Source organism: Natator depressus, chromosome 2 (assembly GCF_965152275.1).
Source record: "Natator depressus isolate rNatDep1 chromosome 2, rNatDep2.hap1, whole genome shotgun sequence".
Classification (NCBI taxonomy): Eukaryota; Metazoa; Chordata; order Testudines; family Cheloniidae; genus Natator; species Natator depressus.
The window spans coordinates 142396121-142413302 of NC_134235.1; the positions used below are offsets into that span (position 1 = coordinate 142396121).

The 17182-nt window shown below is 44.2% G+C and overlaps 1 protein-coding gene across 1 annotated transcript in view; it reads left to right on the plus strand.

Annotated features, from left to right (window-relative positions):
* Positions 1 to 17182, plus strand: part of NFX1 (nuclear transcription factor, X-box binding 1) — a 218566-nt gene that overhangs the window by 176156 nt on the left and 25228 nt on the right. The window contains exon 21 of the mRNA XM_074945080.1: positions 9803 to 9869. Coding sequence (XP_074801181.1) covers positions 9803 to 9869 — 67 coding nt within the window. The remainder of the gene's footprint in view (positions 1 to 9802; positions 9870 to 17182) is intronic.

Consider the following 17182-nt stretch of genomic DNA (forward strand, 5'->3'; position numbering starts at 1 on the left):
AAAAGTTGGACTATGTATATAGAATACTTAATATTAACCAAGTTATAGTGTGAAAATCTGTTTAGCTTTTCATTGTTAACACTGATGCATTCATGAAGTTTTTCAGCAGTTAATTAATCTAAGCGTGCAGAAAAAAAATGGAAGTTTACAAAACCAGTTTTATTTCTTAACCTCCATTTGAAATAATAAGTTGCAACTAAAATGTCCTAATCTTACTTACAAAACTGTTTTGCAAGACAATTCCCCTTACCAAACAGACGGAAGATAGGAGAAGGGAAAAGGAAAAGAGACTAAATTGTCTTTTTGGTTCAGAGGAAGGTAAATATGATTATTGAGAGTTCCAAGATGGAGTTGTGGACCTCTCTTTGTATAGACAAGATCTCTTGATCTCTTTGAGGTCAGTTTGGAAAAGCTGGATTGGGTGTCCAGGACCATTGCTGGACAAAGTACCCTCTCACAGTGATAGGTGCCAGTGTCTGATCAGACAAAATCAAATATAGGACTGGTTATGGTATATTGATAAAATCTCAAAAACATCATTCCCTGTGATTCATTAGGCTTGATACCAATTACCTGGAGTCTTTTTTTAGAAAAAAACAAAAAAACAGCCATCCTCTGAGTTTTCCAGTAGCTCTTTTTCCCCAGACAGGCTTAACTCAAAATCAAGGTAACTTTAAGCAATTTTGACACAATCTGAAATATAGCAAAAGTTCAGTTCTTAAAATTCAATCAAGTTTCTAACATTAATCGAATTCCCCCAACATGATACTGTTCAGATGATTTTCAGTCTTGTCCCATAGTTCCAAAACAATAGCCAATAATTCATAGACCTTTAAATATGTTGGTCTTAGAGGCAGTCCAAGTCAGTTGGTCCTATTGTCGTGACTATTTTTCCAATTTTTTAAAATAAAATATAAAATATCCTCTTTCAGAAGCAAAGATGCACATTCTTGTTGAGATCCTAATTTATTGCACTTAACCTTCTCTGATTTAAATGGTGATTTTTTTTTGTAGACATTAAATATAAATTATGTACATGTGAATAAAATGTATAATCTTGCTCCTCTGGGTGCAGTTCTCTTCAGCAGCCTAACTATTAAGTTATTAGGATAGATAGGTTAGTGCTGCCCTTGTTTCCTTGCCTATTTGGTGTTGGAATTTTGTGAATTACTCTCCATGTCTACAATGTGCCCTTTCTGAAAATTAGTTCTTGAAGTAATATAATATGAGTGGTTTTTTAGTTCCAAGAGTGCTTTTTTTTTCTTATTACATTAGTTCAATCCTTTAACATTCAAAGATATCGGTGTCTCTCTCTTTTAAACTGGTAATAATTTGACATATCCAAAATGTAAATATGGGCGGGGGGGGATTACATACACATTATATACACCTTAGGTCTGATCTTGAATAGATTATCATTAAAATCATCAGACCAACTAACTTTTTTCCCTGACCCAGTACCTGTTGAGGTCAGTGGAAGTATTTCCATTCACCTGAGTGAGCTTTGGATCATAGACAATTCTTGGGCATTAGACACTTGAAGAGGCTATCTGATCGTATAAACCCTTTATGGCAAATGTCCTATTATTAAGTGTATTGTTTTCATAACTGTATATGTGCATATGACACAAACATCTGCTTGTAAATTTTCATAAAGAAAAATATCAATCCCCCACTGCCTCCCTAATTCCCTCCTGTCTCCCATAATCTCCTTCTGTATTCATTCCATTTGTATTCCCAGTTTTAAATCCCCAAATCAAATACCAAATGACTGATCTGCTTTATTGAATCTCCCCTTGACTACTAGGTATACCTTTTGCAGATCAAAAAGTACTTACTCTACCAACTGGACCCCTCAGATCAATTCCTTTTCATGAGATTAGCATGGGACGTTCATTATTTTGTATTATGCTTTTAAGGAACTACAGTTTGGACTCACTGTCATATCAAGAATCCAAGTTTGGCCTATCGGTGGTGTATTGGTGTCCCAAACCCCTTTTTATGTTATGAATATTCCCATTCTCTAGCCTTTTGTGTACATAATTTTGAGTGGAGAGAATATTTTTATAGTTTTGTGTCTATTACTTGCTATTTGATGTCACACTGTTTGTGATTTGTAGACACCATTGCTGGTTTTGCTGTCTTCCTAATTCCAGACACCCCCCAGAGTTTCCTTGAAAAAAAGAAAATTACTTACCGTAATTCTTGTTCTTAGAAGATATATTGGTTACTATGTGCTCAAGCCTGCAAGATGCCCTCAACTCCCACTGGGAGGGCACTTGAGACTTCACAGGATGCAGTTCTAGGATTCCCATCCACTCATTCACCTTTCCCTCAGATTTGGGGATGTAATTTCTCTGTCTTGTTTTGCATAACAAAGGGATGACTGAAACAGTTAACCCCTGTTATGCCTCATTAGTATGCAGGTAAACACACCAGCTGCTATTGAAGTAGTTTAATAGCTTGAATTTTGAGCTCTGAAACATTCCACACTCAATCACATAAGTAAGGCATGACGCAAGGAGTGGAGATCTAATATAACTTTTAAATTCATATATTGTATTTCACTTAGGTAACGTTATTTGAACCATACCATTTTAGATTTTTTTTCAAGAAGGGAAAGAAGATAATTTAACATTTTGTTAAATGTGATGGATAGTCAATGTGTGTGGAAACGAATTTTAAAATAATATTCAAACAATTAAGATTTCAGAGTAAAACACTGAAAAAATAAGTGCCGAATTAGGGATGGTTGTGAGAACTTAACTTTGCCTCATCACTGCTGTACTGCCCAAGAGTTGTCCTTTTTAGCAGAAATAGATCCATCCTTTCTGTTTGGCTGAGAACTCAGTGGCCTCAGTCCCTGCTCTGTTTCACAGAGTGCAGCTTGGTGGACAAAGATAGGATGCAGCCTTGTTGTAGGCAGGGTTTACCTCAGCCTCTACTTCCCTGAGCACAATGGGTCCCAGGTGGCATTAGACCAGGAAAAAAAACTTCATTGCTTGGTACTCCACCCATGTTCACAGAGTGCACTATAAACCCAGAAAGAACAAGCCACAAGTTTGCACTGATTCCTCTACACTCAGCCCTGGTCTACACTACAGGGTTAGGTCGAATTTAGCCATGTTAGGTCGATTTTATAATGAATGCGTCTACACAAGCAACCCTGTTCCGTCGACCTAAAGGGCTCTTAAAATCGACTTCTGTATTCCTCCCTGGCAAGGGGAGTAGCACTAAAATCAACCTTGCTGGGTTGAATTTGGGGTAGTGCGAACGCAAATAGATGTTGTTGGCTTCCGGGAGCTATCCCAGAGTGCTCCAATGTGACCACTCTGGACAGCACTTTCAACTCCGATGCAATAGCCAGGTACGCAGGAAAAGCTCCGGGAACTTTTGAATTTAATTTCCTGTTTGGTAAGCATGGCAAGCTCAGCAGCACAGGTGACCATGCAGTCCCCCGAGGAATCACAAACAAGCTCTAGCATGGAGCGAACGGGAGACACTGGATCTGATTGCTGTATGGGGAGAAGAATCTGTGCAGACAGAACTCTGATCAAAAAGAAGAAATGCCAATATATATGCCAAAATTGCAAAGGGCATGATGGACAGAGGCTACAACAGGGACACACAGCAGTGCCGTGTGAAAGTCAAGGAGGTCAGGCAAGCCTACCAAAAGACAAAAGAGGCAAACGGTCACTCTGGGTCAGAGCCCCATACATGACGCTTCAATGATCAGCTGCATGGCATTCTAGGGAGGGACCCTACCACCACCCCACCGCTATCCATGGACACCTGCAAGGGGGGAGTCTCACGCAACACAGAGGAAGATTTTGTGGATGAGGAAGAGGACGAGGAGGAGGAGAAAGCACAGCAGGCAAGCGGTGAATCTGTTCTCCCCGGGAGCCAGGACGTTTTCATCACCCTGGAGCCAATACCCTCACAAGGCGGGATCCCCGACCCTGAAGGCGGAGAAGGCGCTTCTGGTGAGTACACATTTGTAACTACAGTACAGGGTTTAAAAGCAATAGTGTTTCATGTTTGATTTGCCCTGAAGACTTGGGATGCATTCGCGGCTAGTACAGCTACTGGAAAAGTCTGTTAACTTTGTCTGGGGATGGAGTGGCAATCTTCCAGGGACATCTCCATAAAGCTCTCCTGGAGGTACTCTGAAAGCCTTTGCAGAAGGTTTCAGGGGAGGGCTGCCTTATTTTGTCCTCCACAGTAGGTCACTTTACCACGCCAAGCCAGTAGTAGTCTGGAATCGTTGCAGCACAAAGCACGGCAGCAAATGGTCCTGGGTTTTGGTCACATTCAAGCAGCACTCGGTCTTTATCTTTCTGTGTTAGCCTCAGGAGAGTGATATAATTCATGGTCACCTGTTGAAATAGGGGAATTTTTGTAAGGGAACAGTAAAAGGACCCCGTTCATGCCGGGCTATTTGTGCTTGGCTAAAAGGCATCATCCCATAGCCATGCGGTGGGGGTAGGGTGAAGGGATCATCCCAAATAGCTGCACATCCTCCCGAAAACCGCAGCCCCTCCTTTTAAATGGCAAACCCAACCAGCATTGCTTGCTATGGGAAAGCAAGGCACTGCAGTTTGAAAACATTTCGACATGTTATGAAGGCATTAGAAGCCAAGTACCCTTTGGCTTACCATGGCTGCCTGGAAACCGAATTCTGTTGCCCAGCTGTATGTGATGTGTCACCATACCGGCAGGCGCTCAATATAAAAGGCAAAATGTGACCTTGTACCTAAAGCACATGTGCTGCCTGCTGTGAATTGCTTGATTCACTGTGAAAGTCTCCCTTTTGTTCTCAGAAAAGTATCATCTTAAATTTTACACTCTCTTTTTATCCCCCTGCAGGTGCAAATGTTTCCGTGTTCCCCATATCATCTCCGTCCCTGAGGTTATCGCAGATTAGAAGGCGAAAAAAGCTCACTCGCAATGACATGTTCTCCAAGCTCATGCAGTCCTTCCACACTGATAGGGCATAGCGGAATTCATGGAGGCATTCAGTAGCAGAGTTCAGGAAAGCTTTAAGTGAGCACTATGAGAAGAGGCAGGATGCAATGCTGAGGCTAATGGGGGAGCAAACGGACATGCTCAGGCGTCTGGTGGAACTGCAGGAAAGCCAATAAGAGCACAGACCGCTGCTGCATCCACTGTACAACCACCTGCCCTCCTCTCCAAGTTCCATATCCTCCTCACCCAGATGCCCAAGAATGCGGGGGGAGGCTCCGGGCACCCAGCCACTCCACTCCAGAGGATGGCCCAGGCAACAGAAGGCTGTCATTCAAACAGTTTTGATTTGCAGTGTGGCTACAATAAGCAATGTGCCCTTTTCCTCCCCGCCTCCCTCACCCCCCCACCCCACCCGGGCTACCTTATCAGTTATCTCCCCCCCCCTTTTTTTTTTAAATTAATAAAAAAAGAATGCATGGTTTCAAAACAATGGTAACTTTATTTCCTTTGCCAGCTGTGATCGAAGGGGGGAGGGTGGTTGGCTTATGTGGAATTAAAATCAACAAAGGGGGCGGGTTTGCATCAAGGAGAAACACACACAACTGTCACACTGTAGCCTGGCCAGTCATGAAACTGGTTTTCAAAGCCTCTCTGATGCACAGCGCGCCTACCTGTGCTCTTCTAATCGCCCTGGTGTCTGGCTGTTCAAAACTGGCAGCCAGGCAATTTGCCTCAACCTCCCACCCTGTCATAAACATCTCCCCCTTATTCTCACAGATATTATGGAGCACACAGCAAGCAGTAATAACAATGGGAATATTGGTTGTGTTGAGGTCTAACCTAATCAGCAAACAGTGCCAGCGAGCTTTTGAACTTTGTGACAAAGTTCCTTGTTTCTTGACTTTAGCAAAGCTTTTGACACTGTCTCCCACAGTATTCTTGTCAGCAAGTTAAAGAAGTATGGGCTGGATGAATGTACTATAAGGTGGGTAGAAAGTTGGCTAGATTGTCGGGCTCAACGGGTAGTGATCAATGGCTCCATGTCTAGTTGGCAGCCGGTGTCAAGTGGAGTGCCCCAGGGGTCGGTCCTGGGGCCGGTTTTGTTCAATATCTTCATAAATGATCTGGAGGATGGTGTGGATTGCACTCTTAGCAAATCTGCGGATGATACTAAACTGGGAGGAGTGGTAGATACGCTGGAGGGGAGGGATAGGATACAGAAGGACCTAGACAAATTGGAGGATTGGGCCAAAAGAAATCTGATGAGGTTCAATAAGGATAAGTGCAGGGTCCTGCACTTAGGATGGAAGAATCCAATGCACCGCTACAGACTAGGGACCGAATGGCTAGGCAGCAGTTCTGCGGAAAAGGACCTGGGGTGACAGTGGACGAGAAGCTGGATATGAGTCAGCAGTGTGCCCTTGTTGCCAAGAAGGCCAATGGCATTTTCGGATGTATAAGTAGGGGCATAGCGAGCAGATCGAGGGACGTGATCGTTCCCCTCTATTCGACACTGGTGAGGCCTCATCTGGAGTACTGTGTCCAGTTTTGGGCCCCACACTACAAGAAGGATGTGGATAAATTGGAGAGAGTCCAGCGAAGGGCAACAAAAATGATTAGGGGTCTGGAACACATGACTTATGAGGAGAGGCTGAGGGAACTGGGATTGTTTAGTCTGCAGAAGAGAAGAATGAGGGGGGATTTGATAGCTGCTTTCAACTACCTGAGAGGTGGTTCCAAAGAGGATGGTTCTAGACTATTCTCAGTGGTAGAAGATGACAGGACAAGGAATAATGGTCTCAAGTTGCAGTTGGGGAGATTTCGGTTGGATATTAGGAAAAACTTTTTCACTAGGAGGGTGGTGAAACACTGGAATGCGTTACCTAGGGAGGTGGTAGAATCTCCTTCCTTAGAAGTTTTTAAGGTCAGGCTTGACAAAGCCCTGGCTGGGATGATTTAATTGGGGATTGTTCCTGCTTTGAGCAGGGGGTTGGACTAGATGACCTCCTGAGGTCCCTTCCAACCCTGATATTCTATGATTCTTCCTCTGCCTTGGTGGGTCCTGCGCTTTTTGGCGGATTTGCTCGCCTCAGAGGTTCACAGCAGCCCTCAGTTTGGCCACTTCTGCTAGAGGCTCAAACCTGCCGTTCACTCAGCTAACCTCATCACTGGCCAGCATCGGGGAAATGGAGAACAATCCCCGCAGTCTCTGTGTCCCACCTAGTGGGTCTGGGACAGGCCAGATCCCTTTCCAAAATAGACCTTCCGTTCTGGTGTTTCTCACAGACCAGGTCAACTCGTCCTGTGTCCGATCAGGAGTTGCGGGGATGATGGGAACCCAGGCCCACCCTCTACACTGCGTTCCAGACCAGAGCCCTGTGGATAGCAGCTGCCTACAATGTCCCCTATATCAGCTGCATGACAGCTACAACTCCCTGGGCTACTTCCCCATGGCCTTCCCCCAGCATCTTCTTTATCCTCACTGCAGGATTTTCCTCCTGATGCCTGATCACGCTTGTACTCTTCAGTCCTCCAGCAGCACACCTTCTCTCTCCCTGCTCCTTGCGTACCCCCCCACTAACTGATGGGAAGGCCTTTTTAAACCAGGTGTCCTGATTAGCCTTCCTGCCATAATTGGTTCTAGTAAGTGCTTAATTGGCGCCAGGTGTCTTAATTAGCTTGCCTGTCTTAATTGGTTCTAGCAGGTTCCTGATTGCTCTAGGTCAGCCCCTGCTCTGGTCACTCAGGGAACAGAAAACTATTCATCCAGTGGCCAGTATATTTGCCTTGTACCGGTCTTGTGGATCTCCCCCTTAGGCTGCGGGGGGGATCCTTTAGCAGTGGGTGAGCTTTGCCCGCCCACTTCCTGGATCCCAATAGGACCAGACTCCTGTATCCCACTGCTCTGGGTCTGTCACAACATCCAAAGGCACATTCTACCACCATTCTGCACTTGCTCAGCCTATAGTTGAACTGCTTCTTACTACTGTCCAGGCTGCCTGTGTATGGATTCATGAGCCATGGGAGCAAGGGATAGGCTGGGTCTCCAAGGATAACTATTGGCATTTCAACATCCCCAACAGTAATTTTCTGGTCTGGGAAGTAAGTCCCTTCTTGCAGCTGGTCAAACAGCCCAGAGTTCCTAAAGATGCGAGCGTCATGCACCTTTCCTGGCCATCCCACACTGATGTCGGTGAAACGTCCCTTGTGATCCACCAGTGCTTGCAGCACCATTGAGAAGTACCCCTTGCAGTTTATGTACTGGTTGGCAAGGTGGTCCGGTGCCAAGATAAGGATATGCGTTCCGTCTGTCGCCCCACCACAGTTAGGGAAACCCATTGCAGCAAAGCCATCCGCTATGACCTGCACATTTCGCAGAGTCACTGCCCTTGATAGCAGAACATCAGTGATTGCATTGGCTACTTGAATCACAGCAGTCCCCAGAGTAGATTTACCCACTCCAAATTGATTCCTGACTGACCGGTAGCTATCTGGCATTGCAAGCTTCCACAGGGCTATCGCCACTCACTTCTCAACTGTCAGGGCAGCTCTCATCTTGGTATTCCTGTGCTTCAGGGCGGGGGAAAGCAACTCACAGAGCTCCAGGAAAGTGGTCTTATGCATGCGAAAGTTTCGCAGCCACTGGGAATCATCCCATACCTGCAAGACTGTGCGGTCCCACCAGTCTGTGCTTGTTTGCCGGGCCCAGAATCAGCGTTCCACTGTATCAGCCAGACCCACTGCTGCCATGATGTCCCAATTGCCACATCCTGTGCTTTCAGGAACGTCTGTGTCCATGTCCTCCTCACAATCGTCCATGTGCTGCTGTCTCTTAGCCAGGTTCTGCACATGCTGCAGTATAATGCACGAGGAGTTTACAATGCTCTCAACAGCAGTGGTGAGCTGAGCGGGCTCCATGCTTGCCGTTCTATGGCGTCTGCACGGGTAACCCAGAAAAAAAGGTGCGAAATGATTGTCTGCAGTTCCTTTCGCAGAGGGAGGGAGGAAGGGAGGGGAGACTGACGACATGTACCCAAAACCACCCGCGACAATGTTTTTGCCCCATCAGGCATTGGGAGCTTAACCCAGAATTCCAGTGGGCAGCAGAGACTGTGGGAAGTGTGGGATAGCTTCCCACAGTGCACCGCTCCATGAGTTGATCCTAGCCACGGTAGTGAGGACGCACTCCGCCAACTTAATGTGTTTAGTGGGGACATACACAATTGACTATATAAAATCGATTTCTAAAAATCTACTTCTATAAAATTGACGTAATTTCATAGTGTAGACATATTCTCAGAAATTTTTGTATTTTCTGCAACCAGAAAACAGGGTCCCGCACAATAGATCTCTCTGGAGCAGGATTCACTTTAGCTCCCCTTCCTTCACAGGGTGCGGCACAGACAGCCTAAAACAAGGAGACATCCTTCAGCAGGCATCTCCCTGGTTTCTCAGGCAGTGGGGACTGTGTCTAAAGAGAGCCAGAGTACATCCATTACTGGACCCAGAACTGTGCAAGGGAACCACACCACACCACACCCTCCCTCCCTCCATGGGGGAATAGGACCCAGGTGGTGCCCCTTTGAAAAGAAGAGCCAGCCATACATTCCTGCCTGTAGGAGCAGAAGCATGCAAAGCAGATACCTCCAAACACAGTACTTCCTACAGTTCTGCCTGAACATTCTCTGCCCTGTGCTGATTGGCTGTTCACTCTAACCCTCTCCCTCCTAATTTATTCAATGGTATTGCATTTATCAATGTACATATGTGGTAGGTAAATGCTGCATTTATCTCTTATCTTGTATACTAGGTGAATTATAATTCTTTATTATTTCAGGAAAGATTTAAAGTTCGTCAGTGATATTGAGAAGGAAATGAGAACACTCGTGGAAGCTGTAAATAAGGTTGGTGGCCAAAGAATTTGCTTTACACAGAGTGTTCATTTAAAAGAAATAGTGTGTTTATTGGAGTCAATGTTAATGACACCGTTGCTTCAACTTCCAACCATTGAATTTTAGACAAATTCAGACTAGAAATAAAGTGCAAATTTTTAACAGTAAGGGTAATTAACCCATGGAATAACTTACCTAGGGTGGATTCGCAATCACTTGAAGTCTTTTAAATAAAGATTGGATATGTTTTTAAAAGATGCTCTAGTGCAACCAGAAGTTATGAACTTGATGCAGGGATCACTGGGTGAGATTCTTTGGCTTGTGTTATGCAGGAGGTCAGACTACATTATCATAATGGTTGCTTCTGGTTTTAAAAATCCATGAATTTCAATATAATTTTTGTGAGGTAGAGGGAAATAATCAAGTAATGATAATTGTATATCTTCATTTCAATGAATATATGAGCATTAGACTCTTTGACTTTGTTTTACATGGTTACCGAATTTTGCTCTTTCAGCACGTTTTTATCAAAATTCAAAGAAATTTCATTTTGCTTATTTGCAATATTGAACTGTATGTTATTTCCTAATGCTAAATTTAATTAATCTAATAGTTTCTTTGTTTCAGTATGTCAAGCCTTTGTTCTAAATTCTGAAACATTTTGGTGATATTTTGTCTCATCTTTACTTGACATTTGGAAAATGTTATTTAACAGAATGTTTATTGTTTGTATGCCAAAAGAAGATGAATTGTATAGCAGAGACAAACTAATATCTTTAGTTCAATCTCTCTGAAAATACTCTATCTGCTGTTACTGAAATTCTTCTTCGAGTGATTGCGCCCGAGGAACAAATATTTAATAATGGACTCTTCATAAGAATGACCATATTGGGTCAGACCAAAGGTCCATCCAGCCCAATATCCTGTCTACTGACAGTGGCCAATGCCAGGTGCACCAGAGGGAGTGAACTTAACACATAATGATCAAGTGATTTCTCTACTGTCATCCATCTCCACCTTCTGACAAATAGAGTCTAGGGACACCATTCCTTACCCATCCTGTCTAATAGCCATTAATGGACTTAACCTCCATGAATTTATCCAGTTCTCTTTTAAACCCTGTTATAGTCCTAGCCTTCACAACCTCCTCAGGCAGGGAGTTCCACAGGTTGACTGTGCACTGAGTGAAAGAAGAACTTCCTTTTATTTGTTTTAAACCTGCTACCCATTAATTTCATTATGGTGGCCCCTAGTTCTTATATTATGGGAACAAGTAAATAACTTTTCCTTATTCACTTTCTCCACACCACTCACGATTTTATATACCTCTATCATATCCCCCCTTAGTCTCCTCTTTTCCAAGGTAAAAAGTCCTAGCCTCTTTAATCTCTCCTCACATGGGACCCATTCCAAACCCCTAATCATTTTAGTTGTCCTTTGCTGAACTTTTTCTAATGACAGTATATCTTTTTTGAGATGAGGGAACCACATCTGTTTGCAGTATTCAAGATGTGGGCGTACCATGGATTTATATAAGGGCAATAAGATATTCTCCGTCTTATTCTCTATCCCTTTTTTAATGCTTCCTAACATCCCGTTCGCTTTTTTGACTGCCACTGCACACTGTATGGACGTCTTCAGAGAACTATCCACGATGACTCCAAGATCTTTCTCCTGATTAGTTGTAGCTAAATTAGCCCCCATCATATTGTATGTATAGCTGGGGTTATTTTTTCCAATGTGCATTACTTTACATTTATCCACATTCAATTTAATTTGCCATTTTGTTGCCCAATCACTTAGTTTTGTGAGTTCTTTTTGAAGTTCTTCACAGTCTGCTTTGATCTTAACTATCTTGAGCAGTTTAGTATCATCTGCAAACTTTGCCACCTCACTGATTACCCCTTTCTCCAGATCATTTATGAATGAGTTGAATAGGATTGGTCCTAGGACTGACCCTTGGGGAACACCACTAGTTACCCCTCTCCATTCTGAATGTTTACCATTTATTCCTACCCTTTGTTCCCTGTCTTTTAACCAGTTCTCAATCCATGAAAGGATCTTACCGCTTATCCCATGACAACTTAATTTACATAAGAGCCTTTGTGAGGGACCTTGTCAAAGGCTTTCTGGAAATCTAAGTACACTATGTCCACTGGATCCCCCTTGTCCACATGTTTGTTGACCCCCTCAAAGAACTCTAATAGATTAGTAAGACATGATCTCCCTTTACGGAAACCATGTTGACTTTTGTGCAACAATTTATGTTCTTCTATGTGTCTGAGAATTGTATTCTTTAGTATTGTTTCAACTAATTTGCCAGGTACTGACGTTAGACTTACCAGTCTGTAATTGCCAGGATCACCTCTAGAGTCCTTCTTAAATATTTGCGTTACATTAGCTATCTTACAGTCATTGGGTACAGTAGCTGTTTTAAAGGACAGGTTACAAACATAGTTAATAGTTCTGCAGTTTCACATTTGAGTTCTTTCAGAACTCTTGGGTGAATGCCATCTGGCCCTGGTTACTTGTTACTGTTAAGTTTCTCAATTAATTCCAAAACCTTCTCTAGTGACACTTCAATCTGTGTCAATTCCTCAGATTTGTCACCTACAAAAGGCGGCTCAGGTTTGGGAATCTCCCTAACATCCTCAGCCATGAAGACTGAAGCAAACAATTCATTTAGTTTCTCTGCGATAACTTTATTGTCTTTAAGTGCTCCTTTTGTATCTCGATCATCCAGGGGCCCCACTGGTTGTTTAGCAAGATTCCTGCTTCTGATGTACTTAAAAAACATTTTTGTTATTACCTTTTGAGTTTTTGGCTAGCTGTTCTTCAAACTCCTTTATGGCTTTTCTTATTACATTTAATTTGGCAGTGTTTATGCTCCTTTCTATTTACCTCACTAGGATTTGACTTCCACTTTTTAAAAGATGCCTTTTTATCACTCACTGCTTCTTTTACATACTTGTTAAGCCACAGTGGCTCTTTTTTAGTTCTTTTACTGTGTTGCTTAATTTGGGGTATACATTTAAGTTGAGCTTCTATTATGGTGTCTTTGAAAAGTGTCCATGCAGCTTGCAGGGATTTCACTCTAGTCACTGTACCTTTTAATTTCTGTTTAACTAACCTCCTCATTTTTGCATAGTTCCCCTTTCTGAAATTAAATGCCACAGTGCTGGGCTGTTGAGGTGTTCTTCCCACCACAGGAATGCTAAATGTTGTTATATTATTGTCACTATTTCCAAGCGGTCCTGTTATGGTTACCTCTTGGACCAGATCCTTTGCTCCACTCAGACCTAGATCGAGAGTTGCCTCTCCTCTTGTGGGTTCCTGTACCAGCTGCTCCAAAAAGCAGTCATTTAAAGTATCGAGAAATTTTGTCTCTGCATTTCATCCTGAGGTGATACGTACCCAGTCAATATGGGGATAATTGAAATCCCCCACTATTATTGAGTTTTTATTTTGATAGCCTCTCTAATCTCCCTTTGCATTTCATCATCACTATCACTGTCCTGGTCAGGTGGTCGATAATAGATCCCTACTGTTATATTCTTATTAGAGCATGGAATTACTATCCATAGAGATTTTATGGAACATGTGGATTCATTTAAGATTTTTATTTCATTTGATTCTACATTTTCTGTCACATATAGTGCCACCCCCTCCACCCCAGCATGACCTGTTCTGTCCTTCCGATATATTTTGTACCCCGGAATGATTGTGCCCCATTGATTGTCCTCACTCCACCAGGTTTCTGTGATGCCTGTTATATCAATATCCTCCTTTAACACGAGGCACTCTAGTTCACCCATCTTATCAATCTATCAGAGAAAGATATAACACGATAAAATGGTTGGAGCTATGGAAAAATTCTGACTAAAAATAAGGTGTGAATTCTTAACAGTGAAAGTAACCAACCATTGGAACAATTTACCAAGCTTCGTGGTGCATTCCCCATCCCTGATAATATTTAAATCAAGACTGGATGTGTTTCTAAAAGTTAGGAATTATTTTCTAAAAGCTAGGAATTATTTTGGGGAGGTTCTATGGCCTGAGATCAGACTAGATGATTACAATGGTCCCTTCTGGCCTTGGAATCAGAAGATTAGGGTTGGAAGAGACCTCAGGAGGTTATCTAGTCCAACCCCCTGCTCAATGGACCAACCCCAAATAAATCATCCCAGCCAGGGCTTTGTCAAGCCAGGCCTTAAAAACCTCTAAGGATGGAGGTTCCACCACCTCTCTAAGTAACCCATTCCAATGCTTCACCACCTTCCTAGTGAAATAGGTTTTCCTAATATCCAACCTCAACCTCCCTGTGATGTTCCACTCTGGTGTTGTCTGGACCAGTGATCTGCTAGGTCACTCCAATCCTTGATTCTGGGAGCCAGCCTTACCCTGCTCAGCTGTGAGAACCCCCACTCCTGGGCTGTTCACACACAGCCTCTGGCCTGTAAACTGCTCCCAGTTACTTGCAAGCGAATGACACTAGCCAATACCATTGGTCCCAGACACAGCCCTAGGAACCTCCGTCTTCCAGTATCCAGTTATGCCTGCTGGACGCTGCAAGCTTATATGAGTTCGTCAATTTAACAAAGAAATTGATATGCACCAGGCTTATTATCCCAAGGGGAGTCTCTGTCGCGCTTCAAACCAAATGCACTGCTTCAGGTAGAATAAACAAATAGATTTATTAACTATAAAGATAGATTTTAAGTGATTATAAGTCAAAACATAACGGGTCAGATTTGATCAAATGAAATAAAAGCAAAATGCATTCTAAGCTGATCTCAACACCTTCAGTGCCCTTACAAACTTAAATGCTTCTCACCAGAGGCTGGCTGGTTGCTCTTCAGCCAGGCTCTCCCCTTTGATCAGTGCTTCAGTAGCTTGATGTGGTGTCTGTAGATGTAGGTAGAAGAGAGAGGAAGAGCATGGCAAACGTCTCTCCCTTTTATCATTTTCCTCTTTCCCTCTTGGCTTTGGCCCCCCCACCCCACCCTTCAGAGTCAGGTGAGCATTACCTCATTGCAGTTCCAAACTGACCAAAGGAAGGAGGGTGACTCCCTTGAGAGTCTCCCAGATTCTTTTGTTGCTGTCTAGGTCAGCATCCTTTGTTCCTGTGAGGCTGGGCTGGGTTTGTCCCATACATGCCCTGATGAGGTGTGAACTGCATCTCAGCTCTTGGAGAATTTTTTGCCTGGGCTTATTTTAAGCCATGAGGATACATTTTCAACCTCATAACTACATTCATGAAATTATAACCTATAACCTTACTATAACAACAATGCTCAGTGCATCATGAGCCTTCCAAAGACACCCGATATGACAAATTTTGCATTGGATACCATGCAGTCATTTTACAAGGATGAATATGGAGGTGCTGGTTGTCCCCCCGAGCGTCACACCTCCCCTCTTAGTTTACTGAAAGACGGTTAGTCGTTGATTAGCTCAAAGGCAGTTTGTGTTATAGTTCTCTTGGCATCCAGCCATTAAAGCCATGAGGCAGTGTACCTCAGTTTCCCCACCCACACACAGGAAGCCAGGTTTTTTATGGTTTCTCTGCTGAGATAAGCTTTAAAGCTGTTTACAGGTATTAATTGAGCCCCGCCTCTACCAGATCCATCTTTGGTGTCAGACTGGTCCTCAGAACATGACCCAGCCTTCTCGCCAGCTCATTTCAACAGCCCAGATCCCCACTGCCGGCCCTGTCTGCCTCACTATGATCCAGAAGCCAAACCGTGGCTCACCTATCCATAGGGATGCCCATGCCAGGCAACCCTTATGCCTTGCCTACTGGTCTGCCTGGGACCCATACCACCACCGTGGCCTCTCCTCACGCCCACGCCACCTCCCATCTTTGCCTTCTGTGGACCCGCCCTCTGTCTAGGAGGATCCCCACGGAGCTTCAACTCTTCCAGTGCCCTCCATACCACCAGTATTGCTGGCACCATTGGCTCTCTCGGTCCCAACTGGGGCTTCTTCATCACGTGATGATGTCATCATTCCACCTGCACTCTCACCTCTAGATGACCATGTTCAATACCAGAACCTTCTCCACCATATGGCAACGTCCCTTAACCTCCCTTTGGAAGATGTCCAAGACCCCCACGATCAGTTCGTAGACATTTTGCAGCCCCCTGGACTCTCCCCCACCACCTTGCCCATACACTATGTCATTCTCCAACCAGCACAAATTGTTTGGCACACCCCTGCCTTCTCCACACCTACTCCAAAATGAGCTGAGTGCAGGTACTTTGTCCCAGCAAAGGGGACAGACTTCTTGTTCTCCCGCCCTCCTCCAAACTCCTGGGTGGCTCAGGTGGCCACAGAACGTGCCCGCCAGCAACATCTCCATTCCACCCTCCTGAACCAGGCGGTGAACAAGCTTGACCTTATTGGCCATAAAGTCTGTTCCTCCGTGGGCCTTCAGTTCCGCATTGCCAGTTACCAGGCCATTCTGGCAAAATACAACTTCCTTTCCTACACAAAAATTGCAGACTTTCAAGCTTTCCTGCCCCCTAATATAAAGCAGGATTTTCAACACCTTATGGACAAGGGCAAATTAGTCGCCAAGGTGGCCCTTCAAACCACGGTCGATGCTGCTGATACCACCTCCCACTCCCTGGCTTCTGGCTTGACTCCCGGCTACAGTCCAGTGGATTCCCAAAGGAGGTCCAAACCACACTTGAGGCCTCCCATTCAACAATCAAAAACTCTTCAGTGATAAAACTGATGAGTCCCTTCACTCCCCCTATTTCCTCATACCAAAGAAAGGGGGTGGCCTCTGCCCCATCCTGGATCTCCGCTCTCTGAACAAATTCATTTGTAACTTCCATTTTCATATGGTCACACTCCCCATTATCCTCCCATGCCTTCCCTGTGGCTTCTGCTTTGCAGCTCTTGATATGAAATAGGCCTACTTTCATATAGACATCCATCCTGCCCATCTGTCCATAGACATCCATCCTGCATATTTTTACATTTCATGGTGGGCGCCTCCCATTATCAGTTTTGGGTCCTCCCCTTCAAGATTGCCACTGCTCCCCCACATCATCACAAAAGTCTTCACAGCTGTGGCACCTTATATGCATCGACTAGGGCCCTCCCTCTTTCCCTACCTTGTCAACTGTCTTCTAGTTGCACTCTCGCACACCACTCTCCTCAACAGCATCCGGACCCCCTGTGCCCTCCTGGACTACCTGGGCATCTGTATCAACAAAGACAAATTGGTGCTTGTCCCCATGTGCACCTTCACCTTTATTGGCTCGTGTCTGGACTCAGCTGAGCCTTTCTCCCTCTGAACCGCTTTGCAGCCCTGA